The sequence below is a fragment of the Aplidium turbinatum genome, chromosome 4 (genome assembly GCF_918807975.1).
Source record: "Aplidium turbinatum chromosome 4, kaAplTurb1.1, whole genome shotgun sequence".
Lineage (NCBI taxonomy): Eukaryota > Metazoa > Chordata > Ascidiacea > Aplousobranchia > Polyclinidae > Aplidium > Aplidium turbinatum.
The window spans coordinates 21,092,442-21,115,715 of NC_137475.1; the positions used below are offsets into that span (position 1 = coordinate 21,092,442).

Here is a 23,274-nt window from a genome sequence, read left to right on the forward strand (position 1 = left end):
ATGAAAGAATTCAACAGCAAGAAGCAATTCCCACTAGGGTTAACCCACTAGATTGACATGTTCACCTTTTTGTGCTGATTGCTGAAGTCTCAATGTAGTACCGGTAGTCTAGCACATGCAGCAGTATGGAGTATATCAATCTGTGTGGTGGTATTTTCTTGACAATGATTTCATGGCAGATCACAGTCTACCCATCACCAATTACGTCTACCAATTACACTATATGTTTTATGCACCTACACTTTGAACAGTCCAGTTAGTAACCCCCAGGTCATGCAGCTGTGTGTGTACATGACATGAGCACTATATTGTATTACCAATCACACTACTGTACCGTTAGATCACTGCCAACATCCTCTCGATTAACCCTTGTATTCTCTATGTCATGTGTGCCGTATATTATGCATAGTTGCATACTATGCTGTATATTTATTGCAAATGCAATAAGCAAAAGTATCCAAGTCATCTGTGACCAGTATATGCAGTACAGCATGTGCATTTACCCATTACTTTGTGCTTGCGCTACCGTTTTTGTCCAAAACATTGTCAAATATACGTTTTTTGTCATAACTTTTTTTCTAGTGAAATTAAGGCAAAAAGTCCTCTTAGAGCAGATAAAAACATTACAATTCTGCATTATTTGATACCAAACTCATGTTCCTAGCACCAGCAGTTCCAAAGTTACATCCGATTTGAGAATTTTGGGGGTCTTCCCCCATAAAATGGGGGGGGGGGGGTAGCACAGCCAATAGGTGGTACAACTCCCTGAAACCAGTTTTGTTGTTGTTTTTTGCCAATTTCTCAGGGGTGTAGACCCCCTTTTTGTAATTTAAAAAAAAAAATTTTTTTCAATCCACCCTGTTGTGAAGCTAACAAGGGGATACGGGCAATTGGGATGTGGAGCACCTAGACCTTGACCAAATTCTTTGAAATTTTGTAATTTTGCTTTTTTAGTCAAGCCTCACGAACAAAAAAAAATAATTTTGTTTTCGATCATTTTTTAAAATTTTGGGGGCACGCGACGCACCCTAATGCGCGCTACCACGCTAGAATACGCAGGAAATTATATTCTTGCAATAATTGTTCGTGCTGTGCAATGACAATTTGTATCGCTAATTCTTGTGTTATTTTTCGGCGGACAAATATGACCGATCTAGATGGTACTTCCCACGGACATCACATGCTGTGACGGCGGACATGTCCGCGGTGTCCGCCGTGAATTTCGAGGCCTGTATATACATAAGTAATTAGCAAAATGAGCGAAACGAGGTTAATAAAACTGATAGCGGGTTTCAAATCAAACAATGCAGTCGTGATAGACTACTCTAGTGTATTTTTCTCTTCTCATTTTACATGTTTTGGTACAATCTTTTCGTAATAAATTTTCACAGCAATTGCCGAGGCAATTTCAACTTTTGCCGTTTGGCCTCGGCAACGTTTTTGCCGAAGCAAAAATATGCTAATTTTGAAGACTGAATAGTAATGATCAATTGATCATCCTCCCTTTCTTTTGTCATTGTATATTATCATGTAATTTCTATGGAAGTACATTGTTCAATGGTGCTTACACTGCTTGGTCATCCATGACATTCTGCTAAGTGCATGTGGTTCTGTGCAGTAACCTAGTGTAGGTGTTGACTGGTGAGTTTTAGTCTGTCGGTTAATGAACCAATTATATAGAATTGCACTTAAAAATAGGCTAGAATTGTTGAATCTCCTGCAAGTGAACAGTTGTGAACTGAGAATATGATACAAGAATGATTACTATTCAATACAACCGGAAACAGATTACACAAGGTGTTAAGTATAGGCATGTAGCAAACAATTAGAACACACACAAAGGGAACAATGAGCCACAGGCGAATAACTGCCTGTTGAGATATGAATTATTACATTTCTCAACAGACAGTTATTATAGGTTATAAGTTTCATGGGAAAATCAAACATCTTGGATGCTATATTTTTCATGAGAATAAGGTAAAACTTCATTTTGGCAAATTCTAGCTTATGTACCGTAGTAGAAATGAGACAAAACTTGCATTATAGCAGATATAAACATGGGCCTTCCAAACATTTTAAGCCAAAAACCAATATTCTAGCATAACCGGTTTCCAAGTGAAATTTTTATGGAATTTGGCACTCGGATGACCTTTAAAAAATATGGGCCACAAGAGTGTAGGGTAGGGTGTAGGTGGCACAAAAGAAAAACCATCTCAGAAGTTGGTTTTAGGTCCAATGGTCCATACACCAATTTTGGTTCATTCGATTTTTTATGTGATAAAAAAAATTCCCTCCACCTTATGCAGCATCCCTGCACCCCAAGGAACAGCTCCTGCACCTCGATTAAGAATGTGAACCCCTGCTGTAAAAACATAAATTTTATTGAAGTTTTTATGTTGCACGTTGTTGCGTTTTTAAGTCATTCAACAAGAGTCATACAAAAGTTTCCTACTGTATTCAAAATTGCAAGAATGCTTTCAAAAGGCGTGCACCCAATATATATTGTGAAGCAAAACGAGAAGCGCTGATTAACAAAAACGCAATAGAGAAATCCTAAGGAGAACGAAAGCAAGGCACATTGTTTCAACAAAAACAAGCCAAAATATACAACACACGTTTCATGTATCTCTAAATTATTTCAGATAGTGCTGATCTTCTTCAAGTTACTGCTGTAGCCAACCCCAAAGAACCGAAAGATTTTTTAAGAAATAGGTACCAGTTGTATGAAGAATTTTATGAATTCTTTGTCTTGAAATTTTATGTTTTGCTATGTTATCCTCATATTGCAGTGTGTAAACCTTAAATATTTAGGAACACCAGGTTGATGATAAAATTTGAGTAAAAACTAAAATACATTGCTTGTCTAATGTCTATTCAGTAGATGTAAGCAACTAGAACTATAATTTTGCTTGGACTGATTTTAATTCTCATGTTCTGTTGGCAATTGTTGTTGCTTTTTTATTCCAGCATGTTTCCTCTTTCCAATGAATATTTCGAAACCTGCTTTGACGCCTTTAAGCAGGTGGGCACTACAAGGAGTAATACTATACTATTGCTGCTGCTTGTTTTAGTTTCTAAACACTGTACCAAGCCTTAAAGCAGCTGGCGGCCATCGTGGCCATGGCCGCTAAGTATCTATGGCAGTGGTTCTTAAACTGGGGGCGTGCCCCCCTTGGGGGGCGTGTGAGGCTCACAAGGGGGGCGCAAGAAATTGAAAAATTCTGCATGAATTCATGTTAAACATGTATTCACAACTACGCTGGACAGTCGATTGTTGAAGATGAAACTTTGTGTTACAGTGGCACAGTGTTTGTAGAGCTTGTTGTTGTCACATCTCGCATTCTTTGTGATGTTTTAGACAATTCTAAATGTTTCTGCGACACCTTAACTCTCGTAACACAACGGCTTTCTGGCACAACAGCCTCAAGCTCTAATTGTAATAATAATGGCAACGACTGACTGACAAGTGACAGCGGCTAGAAGTGCAGCAGTATCCCGAACTCTACAACAGTACCATGCGTAAACTTTTTTTTAACATTGATTTAATTAGGTTTATTTTTAATTAATCAATTTTATTGACATAAAATGAGTGGAAAAAAGAGAAAGTATGACGAAGATTATCTGAATTTTGACTTTATAGATGCCATAGTAAATGACCAAGTTGTACCACAATGTGTCATATGTTTTTAAAATCTGAGCAATGACGATTTGAGACCAACTCGTTCCCAGCGTCATCTTGAAAAAAAACGCCTTGACCACCAAAGTAAACAATTAGCTTTTTTTCAATACAAGAAAGACTCTTTTAAAAAAATGAAGATTGCAAGTATAGCTAGTGCTTTCGCCAATCGTCGTGGGCAGAAGCTGTAGTGTAGAACGTAATTGCCCACATGATAGCTCGGGAGAAGAAACCCCACAAACAATTTACAAGAGGAATTCTTGGAGCTAACATGAAATTCTACTGAAAGGGACGACTTTAAAGCAAAGCCACTAACTGAGTTCTGGGTGAAACATGTACAGACATTTACAAGAGTGTGGGTGCTGTGGCTATACGCACACTTCTTCCATTTTCATCCACTTACTTGTGCGGAAATGTTTGTTCTACTCTCATGAACATAAAAAGAAAAAATCTATACACAAACTTGACTGTGAAGCCGATCTGAGATGTGCATTTTCTGCTACTAATCCTCGAATTAAACATTTAGTATCCAAAAAAACAGTCACATCTTTCGCATTAATACAACTTAACTGGAAACGAATAGCTGTACTGCTTAATGTTTTTTTATTTTGAAACAATAGGTGGGGCGCGAATTTTGTTAGAATTGTAAAAGGGAGGCGTGTCTCAAAAAGTTTAAGAACCACTAATGTATGGCATGATTGAATGACCGCCGGTAGTACCTTCTCAGTCGGCCAAGTATGGCCGCCAGTTTCTTCTGGCCAATTATTTAATTTCGTAATAGAATGATCATAGATTAACAGTCAAAAATATGTAGTATCAAAGAGTTACGCAGAATAAGGTCAGCGTGTCATAATCACCACTGTTGTATTGTGGGAGAACATTTGCTATTAAGTATGGAATATATCCAGCTGCGATCACCGGCGCTAGGGTGTTGCATTTGCTCCTTTTATTTGAATTTTTATCTGTCCCTAAGTTAATTCTGTTCCATTTTGGAAAAAAACAACTTTACAATAAATTTTAATGTCATGGCCTTCCGTTTACCCCCCCACTGCGACTCCGAAATTTCTGTCTACTTCAATCGCCATAACTCAAAAACCACTTTAGATAGACACGGGTTGTTGGGTATCAAATTTATTGGCATACCCCACTTTAATTCAAAAATGCTGCCAAGATAACAATCTGAGCAAAATTTTTTTTTCATTTTTGCACAACATAAGAAAAGCAATTAGCATGAATACTAGCCAAACATACGATATGAACAACCAAACATAAGTGGTAATTGACACAACACCAAAATTAATCACATGACACAATATTATCAAAAACCATCTATGAAATAATAGGACATCACAATAAGTAATAGCACAGCAAGGGCTCACACAAGCTCCATTAAGCAGGCAGCAAGGTGGTGTGTTGTGCTTAGCACATCAGTCTTCGCACCAAAGAGTGTTTACATTAACTCCAGCTACTGAAACCACTGTGTTGCTGTTTTCTTGGGCAAGAAAGGTCAAAATGATTGCCTCCATCCAGTAATGGGTAGTCATACCAATGTAAGTCACTGGAAACAGTGTATTACAGGCAACTCTAAAGCGAGTGCTAAAAAAATTGGACTGAAACATGGGCTTAAGTTCTCTATAATCCTGCAATTAGTTACATTTTTCAAAAACTGCAAGTACGATTTTCTCTAAGCCATTTGATTAACATAATTATATTCATGATTGATGATGCATTGATGCATGCATATAATCCTCAAAGAGGCAGTTGGGCATCATCAACAAGGGTTGCTTCTTTTGCGAAGGGATGGTTGACACTTTCTGTATTCTTGTGCCACTTCAGGGATGTCTTGGTAGTCTGAGCTTTATTTTATATAGAGAAAATCCCAAGAAGTCTGAGCTTAATTTTATATACTTTTCAGCACAGTCATTAATTAATTAATTAAAATTACAGTGATTCCTTGGACATTTACCAGGTTTTCTTTGAAGGTGCTGTTATCATGCCATTCAATAACAGGCATGTGCAGAAATTCATGGTTCAGGTTCAACAAATTGAAAAAATACCATGAATCTTGTCCAACTAAATCACCAAGCCTTGTTCATGGCCCAACCAAGGCGTTGTGGAAATGTTGGCTTTCCAAATCCAGATCCATGTCGCTGTTTTGGGATGGCTGAGTGTGTATCAATGCATTGTGGGCTGTGGCATTCGGTCAGCAATAAACCTCTTTTCTTTAGCAGGAGTATGTTCACTGAATAGAAAAAGAGGAATTCTTTCCTCTGTCAAGTACCAAAGACCGTGTCTCTTTAATGCCTTCAGAGCACTGGTTGCAATACAGTAGGGTAGAGGAAAAAAAAAATTGAATATCAAAAAGTGGTCTTGATATATGGCCCCAAATATCAAATGAAATACTTCTGTCATGATTTTGGGTTCTTGCACCCTCTAGTGGCCGTGTAATTTCATCAAACGAGCTGAAAATAGCTAATTTTGCCATATCTTGATAACCGCTTATACTAGAAAGCTAGTTTTTGGCTTAAATGCTGCAGAAGTAACATGTTTTTATCTTAAGTCCATAGAACTTTGTCTTAAAAATGTACAGAAAAAAGTTACAAGCAAATTATTGATTTTTTAAAGCAAAATCAAGTACTGATGCAGTGGGTGCGATGTCAAAAGTCTATAATGATTGATCTTATGACTATAAAACAAACCCCATCAATTAGAACTACTTTTAAAAACTTACTCAAACAAATGAAATCCCCTTCTAGTGTAAATACACTTGATCTTAGCAATCAAAGAATCAATAAAACAGTCTAATTTCAAAAGGGACTTTGGGAAACCCACTATTTTAATGGCTGATTCACACTGTCGCAGTTCGGCTTCGATAGGGAAGAATACCCGTATAGTTTTGTTTTAGAAATTCATAAATAAACTAAATTCATTGTGTGCACAATTGCATATCTAATTTGTGTTTCAAGTGTCATATCGGAGTCAAAGCACTTAATGTGAATCAGTCCTTCACATTCTTACCGACATGCTGCTGTAGGGTTTCATCATCATCATCATAATCCATCGTCGGTTTGTTCCCCACTAGTGGGGGTGGCCGATTGTTTCCGCGCAGCAATTGTTTTAATCCCTTTTCTCCATTTCACCCTGTGCCTTGCATCTTCCTCCTTCAGTCCGACTTTTTTAAATTCATCCTTCACTTGTTGTTTCCACGTTCTTCTTGGACGACCGCGTTTCCTCTTCCCATCCACCTTTAGATCTAGTGCCTTTCTAAGAAAACTTCCTTCCTCCCTCCTTATCACATGTCCATTGTCCATACCATCTTACTCCATTTTCTTTATTTATTTTTTTTATTTATTTGGTTTGTATCACACAACTCCATATTGAATACACAAAAATTTCAAAGGTAGTTTCAGTATCTCACAGTATTAGTCTGCACAAACATTGAAATCGTGTTTGGTATTGAAGAATTTCATCAGCTTTCGGGACTTTAGTTTTTGTCTGATGAGGCCATCTCTACGTTTGAATCCAGATACATGAGCAGATGCTTCAGTCACCACTTTCACATGTATTTCCACTGCCTGGTTGTGGCAAGGATGATTGAGCCTTAATGGTGATTTTCTCAGATTTTCCAGCTCGAGGTCTGACAAGTTCTTGATTGCTGGTGGCTGTTCGATATCTTTGAGGTTTAAGTTGACAATTTGGTGGAAAGATTTAGCCTTGATGTTGATAACTGGAATTTGGAACAGTTCAGTTCAGTTCATTTATTTGTCACAAACACAAACATGAAAAGAATACAAAGTATACAATAATAATCGGTTGTGTGTCATATGACGAGGAGACTGCGAAAAGACCAAACGGTCATCTAGTCAGCAGCCACCTCAAGAAACATGTTTTGTGGTGTCAATGTTGATGTTGGTGTCAATGATCAATCTGATGTTGGTGTCAATGTTGCTGTTTTGAGGTTTGGATTCATTTACATGATTTGGATTCATTTACATGATTCATTACCTTCAAAGTTGTCAATTGGAATGTGGTATTGTGCGTTTGATTTACGCATAGCTGTGATCTTGTTTACTGCAAGTCTTCGGAGGCCTTCATGATTATCACCAAGCATTCCCTCCCAGCAAAACATCTTCTGGATGTGCAAAAACACATTTCTTTGTAACACAGATAGTGCAATGGTGCGAATTCGTGTATTTGGCAGCTTTGTGACACGGAAAACAATATTGAAGAAATTCTTAGCACCATCAACAATGGAATTGTGCATTTTGATTTCAAACCACGATGGAAAATACACCTACACACAAAATTGTGCAAGATATTTCAGATTGCTTGATGGCTCACTCTGTCCCACAAAGAACCTCAATATTCGACATGCAAGAGTCAACCATCTTGAATGAACAATCAGCCCAACCTCTAAATATTGAAGATCTAGTTCAACTACACCTATCAAAACAACTGTGCACATTTGGTAGGCATACTTTTGATCTGTGCTCAAGTCTGCAACAACACACTGAGGTAGTTCTGGAAAGTGAGGGTTTGGGATGCTTTTGAATTTAGCAACTGGTCATTCAGAAACACAACCATCTAGTTTTGAACCGATTGGACCACTAAAACTATCTGGGCTTCGTGTAGTACCATCTAATTCTGTGAAAACATGTCGTAAAGGAAGCTCATTAGCATGAAGCAAGCAGATAGCCCATTGAAGTGGTCTTTGTAGCAGTTCTTCCATTGCACGAATGCAGCCAATGAATCGCCCTATCATTGATGCTGTACCATCTGATCCCACAACAGCTAAGTTTGTGCAGAGTTCGGTGTTGGAAATGAACTCAAATATTTCTTTTGCCAAAACACGACCTTTTCCATTGGGAGGGGACAAGTGAGTGAGGTAATATTCTCCGGGTTCTACTAAAACAAAATGTTCCTCCAGCTCTGTTGTCATATAGCTTTTACCAGTGGGTGCTTTAACCATAATTAAAGTGGCATCTTTTCTTCCATCGAAGTAGAGTCCATTTACAAGCTTCAAGTTTTCTGCTTCTGTTTCTTGTATTTCTTTTTTGCACCGTTCTCTCTTAGTAACTTGCTACGATCTACCACAAATGAATCAATTTTTTCGTTGATCATACCAACATCTTGCAAAACACAAGTTGCAACAGCAGCTCCTGCACGGTCCGATAGATTATACCTTTCACAAACTCTTGCCAAGTTGGTCCACTTTACACGATTTTGGTTTGATGATTGAGATTCTTTCGTAAAAATTGAATTATTACCAGAAGATGTTGATTGCATGGACTCTAAATCGCTTGAACTACAATTGAATTGCTCAATAAAGATGCTGGCACCTGTGTTAGAAACATCACGATGTTGGATTGATCTTGACTGCCTTCCAAATCTTTTATCAGCTGGCGAAAGTGGCACAACTTCACCCAAACATTTTCCTACGCGTTCTGCTTTTTGATCTTCATAAAATGCATAATCATCTGGTGCCATCCTTAAGCCATATTGACTTTCCAATTGCTTTCTTTGTTTCTCATTGCAGCAAAAGATGTCAAAAAGCTTATCAACATCTTGCAAGAAAGTGGTTTCCAGTTCTTTATAACGATCTGATGTTTTAGATTTTTTAGGATACCAAGTTAAATCACTAAATTTTAACATCAGTTGATTGACTTTTTGTGCAATACTCAACTCATGAATGGAAAATACATTGCACCAAACCCATCTATCATGTAGCTCCTTTGCAACTATTCGAGCCGTTTTCAACTTTCTAAAGTGATCAAAGTTGAGCATACGTTCAATCACTTGTCTTTTAGTTGGGAGTAATCCAGAAGGAAAACTATCAACACTTTGAAAACTTTCTCCACGTGCAACTTTTTGCAAGCAACAACAGACTTGGATCTTTTTCTTGTTAGCATAATGTTTCAGCTAATTAAATTAACCAGCTCAATTACTTGTACATATTATGATAAACTACATACGGTATCTGCAATAGTCAAACACACAGTTATAATATTACTTCTTAGAGTAGGCCACTATTAACTGATTCACTTTTGAACGATCTATCCTTTCTTGTAGAGTTAAACAAGAAGATACCTTCTTATCCACCCAGTTTATGGTGATGCAACATTACCAAAGCTGATATTCATTGGATGATGCAATATAATGAAAGTTTAATTGTTCTCTCTACAAAGCAAAATGTTGCTAGGTTGATATAAAAGTCAATGTATATGTAATAACATATTGTAACATGCATTAATACCTACAAATTAGCGTTGCAAACTTGGTAATACCGATCAACACTTTTAATGACGTTCTAAAAATCAATAATTTGCTTGTAACTTTTTTTCTGTACATTTTTAAGACAAAGTTCTATGGAAATAAGATAAAAACATGTTACATCTGCAGCATTTAAGCCAAAAACTAGTATTCTAGTATAAGCGGTTATCGAGATATGGCAAAATTAGCTATTTTCAGCTTGTTTGGTGAAATTGCATGGCCACTAGAGGGTGCAAGAACCCAAAATCATGATAGAAGTATTTCATTTGATATTTGGGGCCAAATATCAAGACCACTTTTTGAAATTAAAAAAAAAAATTTTTCACTCCACCCCAGCAATCCAGCCATTGATGTTGCTGTAAGTCAGTGGTTCCCAAACTTTTTTGAGCGCGACCCAAATATGAGTTTTGTGAACATCTCGCGACCCAAGACGCAGAAAATCTGTATAAACAATTTCAGCAGTCTATACTGTTTTTGCAATGTTTGCCTGCTTCTTCTTCTTCTTCTTCTTCTTCTTCTCTTCTCTCGTTTGACTTGTAGTAGCTTAGATTGGCAATGCCTCATCGTGCAGCCATGATACGGTAGTTGGGTCCGGTTGTCAAATATGGTACCGATGTTTTCACTTGGAGGCCGTAAGATGGGACATTCGTGGAGTATGTATTGCATTGTTTGTTCTACCGCTCCGCAGACACATATCGGCGTATTGTGCAACCCCCACCTAAACAGATTAGCTCCAGTGCAGCCAACGTCACATCTGATCCTGTTCAATGTGACCCATGCCTTTCTTGAGAGGTATGTTCCAGGAGGGATGGAGAGTGCTGGTATAACTGAAAACTGGGGAGGGATATGTGGCAGCTCGTTCCATTCCTGGGACCATGTCTCCATGCAGCTGAAGTTCTTATCCACAAGCTGTGTAGCATATCGATGAAATGGGCGCCTTGATGACAGGCATTGAAGTCTGACTGGTCCATATCTTCGGGAGTGACTGTGGAGAAGGTGTTGAGGATCGAGTCTTGCATGCAAAGCCAGTTTGTGAGAGGCATCTTCCCTACGGACATGAGCAGGAGCAATGCCAGCCAAAGTTGGTAGATAAGCAGTAGGTGTGGGGCGGAGACAGCCAGTGATGATGCGCAAGGTGTCATTAATGCATACATCCATCTTTTTTGTATTTCTGCTACGGTTCCACACAGCTGTGGCATATTCGGTTGAGCTGTAGACCAAGGCTAGTGCACTTGTACCCAAGGTTGATGCTCGGGCTCCCTATCCTGTTCCTGCAAGGCTTCTCAAGAGGTTATTTCTCGAGGTAACCTTGGCACGGAGTGACTCGATGTGGGGTCTGTAGGCCAACTGCCGGTCAAGTTTTACTCCAAGGTACGTTGGGTTTGCAGTATAATATGGTAAAGGATTTCCTTTTAGCGAGACAGACATTTGACGCTGGGATTCCCGATTATTTAAATGCCTGCTATAAACAAGACACAGACAACCAGTTGTAGAGTGGTGTACTGTAGCTCGTCTTGCTCAGAGGGTAAGTAAAAGTGCTGGATTCGTTGGAGAGTCAAACCGGCTTGGCTTCAGTGCCTCTTCTTGGTGCTAAAAAATAGCCTACGCTCATTTTTTTGCACATGTCGGATGTCTCTTCTTGTTCTTCTTTAAGTATTCGTTTGACAACATTTTATAACACAGCCTACGTAGCGGCTTCCCTGCAACCAGGGTCGCAGATAAAAATTAACTTCAAATTAAAAAAATAGTTCAGAAATCTTAAATTGTCAACTTAGAGAATAATCTACGTTTAACGTGATTTGTTGAAGGAAGTGACTTGAATGCCGGTAAAACTGTTGGCCATAATTGATTGATAGAAGAGAAGCCAAATAAAAGTGTAAGATGCAATAATACTGTCGATGTTGGGATTAAAACAACTCAATAGAAGAAAAAAAAGTTTCTTTATAAATTAATTTATAACAGTCCTATTTTGGCAGATTTAGATCGTCTCTGCACGACCCATTTTCTGACCCTTCGCGACCCATGTTTGGGTCGCGACCCATACTTTGGGAACCACTGCTGTAAGTGAACAGCATCTTGCAAAACTTCAAGTCATTCCATGGAGTATCAGTGGGTGATGAACATGTCAACCACCACTGAGAATACACAAGAGTGACGAAGTTGACAAAGCCTCTTATCTTTGAGGTTTGTTGAGTGGTAGTAACAGTGCCAGGTGGAAGCTCTCCAATGTATTTTTCCAAAAGACATATCTTAATGGAGTAGATCAGCTTTGCCATCCATCTGGCTTTATACAAAGCTCCTGGCTTTTTGAAGGTTATTGGGTCTTGCAGTGAATTTTCCAGGAAAATATGACAGAGTTCAATGAGCTCTAAATAATCCGTGCACGGACATTTTGCCGAAAGACATTTTGCCGAAAGACATTTTGCCGAAAGGACATTTTGCCGAAAGACATTTTGCCGATGGACAAATTGCCGAAAGGACTAAGGTTGTGAACGATAGACTAAAAGTCATTGTGGAGAATATTGATACATATAACCCAAAAATGAGTTTCGGAAAAATGTCCATTTAGCAAAATAGCTTTCGGCAAAATGTCCTTTCGGCAAAATGTCTTTCGGCAACATGTCCTTTCGGCAAAATGTCCGGGTACCAAATAATCACTCCTCTGGAAAGTATGCTGAACAGAACAAAGTTCTAGGACTTTCTGTTTTTGCTCTAAAGTTTTTATATTACACATTACCACTTGTCATGTTTATACCTGCAAGTGGTTCAGTGGTGTTTTTGTGTGGCAAGAGATCAAAATGCTTCTTGTAGCGAAGGAACAGTGTAACATCAGGAGACTTGGTAATTTCAAATTTTAGATCATTAAAAATTTGAGACAGAATGAGTTCTCCTATATGGTGTCTACAGGCAGACCATAACAAGGGACGCTGCACACTATCTTGAATCTTGATACACGCTGTTGAATGCATCAGCAAGTTGGACTTGGGCTATTGTATACCAAGTACAGTACATTGACCGTCAAACTTGAGTTTCAGCTTGAACTCAAGTTGGATCTTAGAATATGGGCCTTAGTATCCTATCCATGCCCTACTAGGGTGTACTGTACGGTTTCAACACTTTTTTTCAAATTTTCCAGTGAAACCAATTTTTTGTCGGGAAATAAGCTAAAAACTCATGAGCTCAAATATTTTTTTCCTACTCCAACAATTCAAGGTCCCAACTCAAGAAAGAAATTTGGTGTAAAATCATGGTAGCCTTCTGGGGTTGAGAATTTTAACCACTAAAAAGGACTTTGAAGCTTTTTGCAGATAGTATGAGTAACATTAAGAGTTAGATATATAAAAAAGTGTGCCACAGTGGTCACTAGCGTGGGTTTCAAAGAGCTATGGGGCTGCAAGGGCCCCAAAAGTGTCCTAGTCAGCTTTATGAAAACGCCGGTGGTCGACTTGCACTATAATTGCAAGTTCAATAATTAATCTCATCAGCAAGCCAAAGATACTTTAGCCTTGCTTCAATGTTATAAGGAATAACATATTGAGCTGTTTAGTTTAAAGGTTGTCAGTGACATGGTCCAGCAATGTTAGACTGTTAGTACTGTTTGCTGGTAGGTAGTCAACTCAAACGGGCCACTCAAAATTGACAAACATGAAGAGCTGTTGCCTGGATGTTCAGCTTCCCATCCCAGCCGTTTTGTGACTTAGAATGAGTTACTCAGTACTCATTAGTCTTTGAAACTAATAGTTAAATAGATTAAGTATTTAAAAAAAAACAAAAAAAACAGCTATTGTAGTTGCAGCATATCATTATACTTTTCCTTGTTCAATTCATTCACAGAATATTTTATGGTAGTTTTGTAACACTGTAAAATAGCAACTTCAGCTACTAACAGCCGAATGTCCATAAAATAACTACCAACCCATTAAATAAAGAAGCAACAGAAAAAGTTGCTGAGAAGTAAAAAGAAACTTGCCTCTTGTTATGACATTATCATGCAATGTTCACCATGTTTAATATCACTCGCTACCCCAAACATCTGGCATTCATTAAAAAACAACCAGATGTCAAATAAAAGAGCAATTGCTTTTGTGAAAAAATGCATTACTGAAGGAAAAGTAAAGGATAGTATGATATGCAGGCACAGGAAAAAATGAATGATGTTGATGATAGAATAAAAGGTTATGTTATTTCGATGATGCACTGATTACTTGCAGCATTCAATGTTGCCAGGGCTATAGAGGCACTGTAAGAGAGCATTGGCTTCGGCTCCAGCGCTATCAAGCATTTATCCAATAGCTCCGACTCTAGCTTCGGAGCCATCAAGCATTCATGCAATAGCTCCGGCGCCAGCTCCGGAGCTGCAAATTTTTAAAAAATTGCTCCGGCTCCATTAAGTATGTTTATATAGCATTTACCACAGTAGGACAAAACGGTTTAGTAATTTGCATTTATATATAAAATTCTGTTTAAAGGGGCAAGCACACTAAAGTAGTAATTTTGCAGCTTCATGTCATCAGTTTATTAATATTACTACTTGATTTTAAGCTAATCAAGATTAGGCTACCCAACCCTGAAGCTGGAGTGCTCAGATAAAATTTTTGTAGCTCCAGCTCCAGACATTTAAAAAAGGCTCCAGCTCCAGAGAAAATGCTTGGCTCCGCAGCCCTGAATGTTGCTGCAATAAATTTCAATCTTGTTCGTTTTTGATGTGATTATGTGCTTTTTGTGTTATGGTAGCGTTTGAAATGTTTGTTTTCAAACTGATATTTCAAAATTTTGGTGTAGAAAAACACCAAAGGAGTACATTGAACATTGTAGTACTGTAGTAGTGTTAATGGTTTCATACAGTGAGTACCAAAAATGTATCTACTTTTTGTGTGCTCAGTACTCATCTTACATGTTCTCGTAATAATAAAAAATGGACAGAAGGTATTGTTGCACTTGCTAACATATTGGGTTTGGTGCCTTTGAAGCAGAAGCAAGAAAATAGATCAGTTAATGCAAATCAAGAGATGTGTTTATTTTTTTTGGTACACACTATAAATAATATAGCTTTGGTAGAGAGGTACTTTTTAAAAACCATAGACAGACAATTGATAACAACTTAATAACATTGAATTGCATAATTCAAAATTAATACAGAAATGAAATAGATACATAATTTCAAACGTTTTCGGCAAAACTTTCTGCCCTCTTCAGGAAAATGTCTTAATTCATCTAAACAAAACAATTATTCGTAAAATGTTAATAATAAATGACTGAAATTCAATAAAACTGCACTGAACTGCGTACAAGCAACAACTGACGAACAAACACAAAAGGTGGTAGCAATCTGTCATAATTACGCGGGAGTGTGGTCATGAGACAAGATAGTGAGCGGACAACATAACATAAAATAAATGCAAGCTAATATAAATTCAACAAAAAAGATGCCCCTCCAGCGAATAATTGTTTGTTGAGCCTGGGGTTGTGCTGCTTTATTTGGAGTGCCTCATGAATTTTAGTTTCATACTCTGATTGACAGTTGCGAATTATCTTGAATGAATCTAATGTAAATTTGATGTTGGAACAAATACTACAGTCATAAATGTGGTCATAAATGTGGTCTATTTCATTTCTGTATTAATTTTGAATTATGCAATTCAATGTTATTAAGTTGTTATCAATTGTCTGTCTACACTATAAATAAGGTTTGTTTAAATGTAGAAAAGTGGCAGTTGGGACCTTGAAACCATGGAGTTGAGAAAAAAAATTCACATGTGGTCATAACTACTTATTTCCCGACAAAAAACAATGGTTTCACTGTAAGTTGTAAAAGCCGTACACCCTAAGCCCTACTTAATGAGCGTTTCCTGTTGCTGTGTCACTATTTATGATTCATGTCCCACTGGTGTTGTCGTCATTTAATTTTTATCCTCCAGGACGGAAAAACATCATTGAAGCACAGTAGCCTACATAGACAATTTTTGCAGCACTCGCTTTGGAGTTGCCTGTAATACACTGTTTCCAGTGACTTACATTAACTGACTTGAATTTGGAACTACCCATTACTGGATGGAGGCAATCATTTTGACCTTTCTTGCCCAAGAAAACAGCAACACAGTGGTTTCAGTAGCTGTAATTAATGTAAACACTCTTTGGTGCGAAGACCGATGTGCTAAGCACAACACACCACCTTGCTGCCTGCTTAATGGAGCTTGTGTGAGCCCCTGCTGTGCTATTACTTATTGTAATGTCCTATTACTTCATAGATGGTTTTTGATAATATTGTGTCATGTGATTAATTTTGGCGTGTTAACTGCCACTAATGTTTGGTTGTTCATATCGTATGTTAGGCTACTCATGCTAATTGCTTGTCTTATGTTGCGCAAAAAAACATTTTTTTGCTCAAATTGTTATTTTGGCGTCATTTTTAAAGTGGGGTATGCCAATAAGTTTGATACCCAACTAACCATGTCCATTAGGGTGGAGTGAAAAAACCTTTTTATAAATTTTTTATTAGCTTGGGGTTGGAAAACTTGCCAATTACTACTAAAACTAATTGTGCAAAATTAGAATGTAATTTAACGAGAGCTTGATCGGCCACCAGCCACTTGAAAATTTACCATTGGGCCATTCCGTGTCAATTCACACAGTCAAGAAATTCGACCTCTTCAATTTTTCTTAAATTTTACACACCTTTTCACTATCTTATATGATGAACACCTGCAAAATTTGAGTGAAATTTATTGAGAAACACGAGAGTTATAAAGCATTTAGTTTGGGGGGTCTGCTGAGGGGGCACAATTTTTTTTATTTTTGGCCATGTTTGAGGTCCTATTACTGCTTAAGTAAATTAGTTAAGAACCTAATTTTTTACAGGTGATAGTACTTCTGCCAAATATTAAAAAACAACATCGTTCATATTGTCACTTTAAAAGGTCAAAGACATCCAAATGTGGCCGTTTCCAGCTCTCGGTTAAAATTTTCCAAAATTTTAAAACCTTGCCAAGACCCTATTTTTGATTGGTTTTGGCTGAAATTTAGTGGAAATGTTGTTTACAAGATTCTCTATAAAATTTCAGTGTAAATTTTCACTGGGGTTATGGGTAACCGGCATAGGCGTCGAAATAGAGTGGGCCGGGTGGGCGCCCACCCGGCCGTGAAACGAGGGTGGGCAAAATATGTTTTGCCCACCCTGTTTTCATGACACTTATGAAGTGTTCGTTACAATTATTTCCGCTTTTGTTAAACGCTGAATTATCCCACCAACTGCCGCGCAACTTCTTGTTTTACGCTATGTCTCTCGCTAGGTATCCGACAGAACAAAGCAATTCCGCAACAACACTGCATTGAAAAAAAGGCGGTAGGCCTACTCACTGCATTGTTGTTGCTACGGCAACTGCCACACGCTGGCAATTCCTGGTGAGAAAAAGCCACGTTTGATCTTTTCTCCGAATGGTCTCACTTTCGTTACGTCGCAATCAAACTTAAGCTCCGGGTCAGCGTAAGGGAATATGACATCATAATGAACATTACAATAAAATAATCGATACAAACTAAAGACGTACTGAAACAATCGCTTTTTACAAATCTTTCCTCACAAACTTGTTGCTGAGTATAAATTGTGGCACCGTGCGATGTTGTCATTTCATTATTGAAAAGTTAAACATGAAGCAAAGTCAAACATCTATTTGCGGATTCTTAAAACCAGCGATATTGAAAAAAACAAAACGATACGATATTTTAAAAAAAATACTCGATATTTCGATACTTTTCGATATTTTTGTTCTAATTAAGAAAAGAGTTTCTCAGTCTTTGAAATTAGTGCCGGCAATTGCCGAGGTGTTTGCCGACGCAGATGCAAGAATGGCGCATTAGCGTCGGCAATAAAAATGCCGAGGCCACACGAGCGCTTGTAAGGTTAGCGTTACACCTTCCTCCCAGTCGTTATGCCACAGCCATAGATTTGATCCTTAGTCAACACCCTGATGGAGCTCTGCGAAAGAGGCGTGTGGATGGGTATCCAAAGCACGAAAGCAGCAAAACGTGGACGCTTCATTGCAAACGGCGAAGACAGTGTAGATTTACAGCCAAGCGATGAGCCTCTTGATGTGTCCAATTTCAGTGATGACGCGACAACCTCATCCTCCAATACAGCATCTGATTGATGATTCCGATTCTGACAGCTAGTTCTTTATCAAACAGACTTTGTGTTGCTCGCAGTATCCCAATTGTGCCGAAATTAGTTAGTGAATGTTTGAATGGATACGTAAATCGAGGCAATCTTCTCGCAGGGAGCTATTAATTTGTTACCGGTACCTGGTTGAGCAATTAATGTTATTTTATGATAATTCAACATCGCTAGATGTCGAATTAATGTAAAACAAACGTAAATTTCTTATTGAGCATTGTTGTTATGCAATATAACCCGCCGGGAAAATTAAATTGATTTGTGCTGACTCGAATGTTGAATCAACCCAAAATTAACTTTTCTCCTCCGTGAGTTATTTAACGTGAATTACCGTAGCAGCGTGTGTATCGCGTTGCTCGCTTTATCGCTACTTTTGGTATTATTAGAAAAGATGTACTATCCAGAATACAAACCAACATGGAAATTCTACAAACATTTAAATCAAAAAAATTGAAATATTTTGGCCACATTTGCAATAATTCTATTCAAAGACAACTACTAGAAGTAAAAATGAACGGCAAACGAAATAGGGGCAGAACACCAAGAATTTGGACTAATGATATTGAAGACTGGTCAGGACTTAATTACAAAACTGCAGTAAAAAATCTCACAACAGAGAAACTTGGCGTCTCATTGCCTCCAACCCTCGACGAGAGGAAGGAACTTAATGATGATGGTATTATTACATCACAACAAATCAAACAGTGCGGTCGTGATAGACTACTCTAGTATGTATATTTGTCGCTTCTCGTTTTACATGTTTTAATACAATTTTTTTCGTAATCAACGTTCACAGCAACTGCCAAGGCAATTTCAACTTTGGCCGTTTGGCCTTGGCAACGTTTTTATAGGGGTTTACAGTTACGAGTTAGGGCTGTAATAGTTAAAATATTGAACAAAATTAAAATAAATATCGATATTGAAAAGATATCGTATCGAAAATTCGATATATCGCCCAACACTAAAACCAGCTTCTAAAGGCGTCGAAATGATAACGCTGAAGAAGCCACGTCCAGCACGAATGAACGTAGAGATGACATTAATGAAGAAAGCAGTGCTTCAAGGATGGCCAGTGGTGAAGTCAATGTCTCAGGCAATGCACCGGTAGTTGTAGAAGACAGCATGAGCCATGGATCTCTACCTGCTCCATTTGACGTTAGCATGATGCCGGATCAGCTTCAGGCTCGGGAAGGTCGTGTGTTGCAAAGGAAGCTTTTTTCCGAATTCCAGTTGATGCGTCTTAACCCTGATGGTACTTGTTACTGTAGCTGCTGTTTGTGGGCCTCGGAAAACAATCGGTTATCTGCCGCAGACCAACGGAACAGTCAGCAGTCACCTGTCTGAACATTTTGCTGCAAATCCGAAGGTGCCACTTTAAAGATAACAGGTCATGCGTCACGCGCTTTTTAGGTCGCAAAGGAAAACATACAAGAAGTTTGTTTAGTTTAGCAACGCTCATAAGATCGCAAGGCGCAAGAAAGCAAACATCAAACCTATCAAAGCTTAATTGCTGCATACTGCATAGTCTTTGTGAGAAAGACTAACCATTGCGAATTTGCGAACATACACATTTAATGAAATCTGTTTGAAAACTCTCGCCCACCCAGAATTCCTCTGTTCTAAGAAAAAATCGACGCCTATGGTAACCGGGATATTGAAAGGACCTCTTTTTTGCGTATTGTCATTTTGACCCATGTTTCACATTAAATACCTCCCAACCTCTTTAATATTTTGTACTGAAATTTTCTCAGTTCATAGAGAATCCTGTAAACAACATTTCTACTAAATGTCAGCCAAAACCAATCAAAAATAGGGTCTTGGCAAGGTTTTAAAATTTTGGAAAATTTTAACCGAGAGCTGGAAACGGCCACATTTGGATGTCTATGACCTTTGACCTTTTAAAGTGACAATATGAACGATGTTGTTTTTTCAATATTTGGCAGAGGTACTATCACCTGTAAAAAAATTAGGTTCTTACCTAATTTACTTAAGCAGTAGGCTAATAGGACCTCAAACATGGCCCAAAATAAAATAATTGTGCCTCCTCGGCAGACTCCCCCAAACTAAATTGCATTAGTTTTAGTACTAATTGGCAAGTTTTCCAACCCCAAGCTAATAAAATTTTTATAAAAAGGTTTTTTCACTCCACCCTAATGTCCATCTAAAGTGGTTTTTGAGTTATGTCAATTGGAGTAGGCAGAAATTTCGGGGTCGCTGTGGGGGGTAAACGGGAGGCCATGACGTCTTTTCATCTCAAACACTTAATTCCAGTAAATTTGTTGGGTAAAAATTTAATTTCTATAAGCACAATACACATGGCTATTATCTTGTAAAATATTTTAGCTCTGTGATTTTCATAGCTCCTGTTATTAGCGATTAATTAGCACGGGGCTAAGATAGTGCTTTCCGCGTACGAAAACAGCTCGTATTAAGATAGGGTTAAAACAATCAGCTGAGCATACTAAATAACTTGAAAATGTCAACAATTGACTTTGAGATACCCCATATGTATAGCCTACCCCTAAGGCTGTAGGCTACCCCTAAGGGTAAGGGCTAAGGCTGTAAGGCTGCTATTTGCAAAGTATCAACCCTCGCCCCCCAGCTGGAGCTTGCCGGGTGCTTGAGTAGCGCAGCACGGGATGTCAGTTTCTTGCGCAGTGACACCAGATGGTGGCGGCATGCGAGTGATCTGTGTAGTGTCACCCCAAGGTACTTTGGTTCGGGACAGAATGACAGAGGTTTTCCATTGTTCTGGACATGTAGCTCACGATCAGCTTCCCGATTGTATTGGTGGAAAGCTTCTGCCACAGGGTTGTTTTTGCTGAGGTTTAGTTTCGCTGAGTTTCAGTCGCCAGTTCTGGAGATAATAAGGTTGTCCTAATAAGGTTTTCATGTCCTGGCTGAAGGTGTTTTCTAGATTTTTTCACGACTTGTGAAGTGGAGAATTGCCAGGTCGTCCGCATAAACGTATTTTGCGGAGACCGTGGTTGGCAGGTTGTGGGTGTAGATATAGAAAAGAAGTGGAGCCAGGACTGATCCCTATGGGACGCCGTTTTTCAGGTGTCTTAGTATGCTTCACCGTGAGTTGCCAGTGGAGTAGTGTGAGGGTGAAGCTTCGATTCCTGACAAGTTCCATAATCATACGGACCATAATGTTGGTCAGGAAGCAGGTGAAGCAGCTTACAAGTAAGGCCGCAATGCCATACGGTGTCATAGGCAGCTGTGAGATCTAGAAAGGCAGCACTGGCCTTGTTTTTTGCCTCAAAGCAATCCTCGATGTCTTGGGTCAAGAGTGTGACTTGATCTACGGTGGATATTCCATGCCGAAACCCAGCTTGCGCTTTTGGAAGGAGCGGAACACAGCTGATGGATATCGGACAATAACTCCTTGGGTTCTCTGGTGGCTTGTGAGGCTTAAGGATCGTATCTGCTAAAGCTCTTCTCCAGATTTTTGGGTTTGTGAGGTGGTGCAGGCAAGAAGAGAGGAATCTACGCATTACGCAACCAGGACTTGAGGGCAGGGCCAGAATGGAGTACAAGCTCAGTGCAAATCTTATCCGGCCCTGGGGACTTGTGTAGTTTTACTAGGCAGACTCGTCACAGGGCAGATACTTGCTTGGCGACAAGGCGGGATGCCTTGCGGTCCTTTGTCTTGTACCGGAATGGCCCGTTTTGGTGAGTCCGATTCGGTGAGTTCCCTATTCGGTGAGAGCCTTTTTCGGTGAGAGCCCTATTCGGTGATTTTTTTTTAAAATTATTGGGTACCGTAGCCTAATTATTATCATTGCTGGTTAGGGGTTAGGGCTTAAGCGTAGGCGCCTAACTATTTTTTGGCCGTGGGGGCGAAAGCGTGTTTCATCAGCAGCAACGTAAATTCAGCAAAATGTCACGCAGATGGATGACGTAATTATGTCGTCATACTAGGATTGCTTTTATTGCCGCACTCGGAGTTATCGCTAAGTTCCACCTACCGTTAATTATTCGACCTGCCGTCAATTATTCGACCATTATTCGACCTATCGTTAATTATTATGAACACAACTCGACCAAAACACACGCCATGCGCTTGCGTGGGCTAGCAGATACCGGTTGGTGGACTGCGACTCTGTAAGCTAAGCACAACATAAAGTTTAGCAACGAACTAGATTTATTAGCATGAAACAAGAAACGAAAAGGTTCACTAGAAGGTATACTGTAAATGGAATGAAAATACTAACTTGATCATACGCTTGAAAATATACCTGTTGAAAGTAAAATCATTCATGTTTACATCAATTCAACATCACGTCACCTTGAATAAATTTAAAAGTTGCTGACATCCGTAAACAGCCCTTGAAAAATAGTTACGGAGAGACGTTTAATTAAGTTTTCGACTTGACATTGCTCTCTTTTCACTACAATGTTGCAACTTATGACTGACCTGCTTTCAATTCGCTGTAAAACGCCCGTTTTCGTGTTGCAGATAAAACAAAAGATGCGCATATTCCGCCTTTGATCGGGTTTCTATGGCAACGGTCGTGTTTGCGCCATGCAGGTTGCGCAAGTCCGTTGCTGCGTTAATTCTGCCGCATGTGCGCAATGCGGTTTGTACCAGCCCTTGTTGCGTTGGTTAGTGGTTACCTCGGGCCCAGACTTCAAGTTCATTTTCACAGCGAGCGATTCACTGCAGAGGTTTCGACTTTCGAAAGCGACATGGAGTCTGTTTGCAAGCGCATTAAGCTAAACTCATGCTGCGTCTATGTAGCAAATTATGTTGTTTTTGGGTGCATTCAACATCTGATAACATTGAATCGACGCAAAATAGTAGATTTTTGCTATGTCCCAGGCAGCAAAATCAGTCATTTTTACATTGATTCAACGTCTGCAGACGTTAAATCAATGTAAAAATGACAGATTTTTTTGTCTGGGGTGGGATTGTAGCATCGCTACTCGTTCTAGTGATTATTTATCGCGAAGCTGTTATGGTTTGCATTTAAAAAATGTTTTCCTGCTGCCGATCGCTAGTTCATCTATTGTTTTATGTATCAATACAGCATAAAAAGTTGCTCCCACGCAGAAATATGCGTGGGGGCCTGGCCCCCACGGCTTAGGCGCCTATGGGGTTAGGGTCTTATTTCAACGTTTAGCGACGTTAAAACGATGTAAAAGCGGCAATGAT

General features: G+C 38.9%; 1 protein-coding gene across 1 annotated transcript in view; it reads left to right on the forward strand.

Annotated features, from left to right (window-relative positions):
• The window catches only part of LOC145768970 (mitogen-activated protein kinase kinase kinase 4-like), a 202,857-nt gene that overhangs the window by 15,488 nt on the left and 164,095 nt on the right, over positions 1–23,274 (forward strand). The window contains exons 3-4 of the mRNA XM_082580572.1: positions 2,643–2,712; positions 2,968–3,022. Of these exons, the coding sequence (XP_082436698.1) occupies positions 2,643–2,712; positions 2,968–3,022 (125 nt within the window). The remainder of the gene's footprint in view (positions 1–2,642; positions 2,713–2,967; positions 3,023–23,274) is intronic.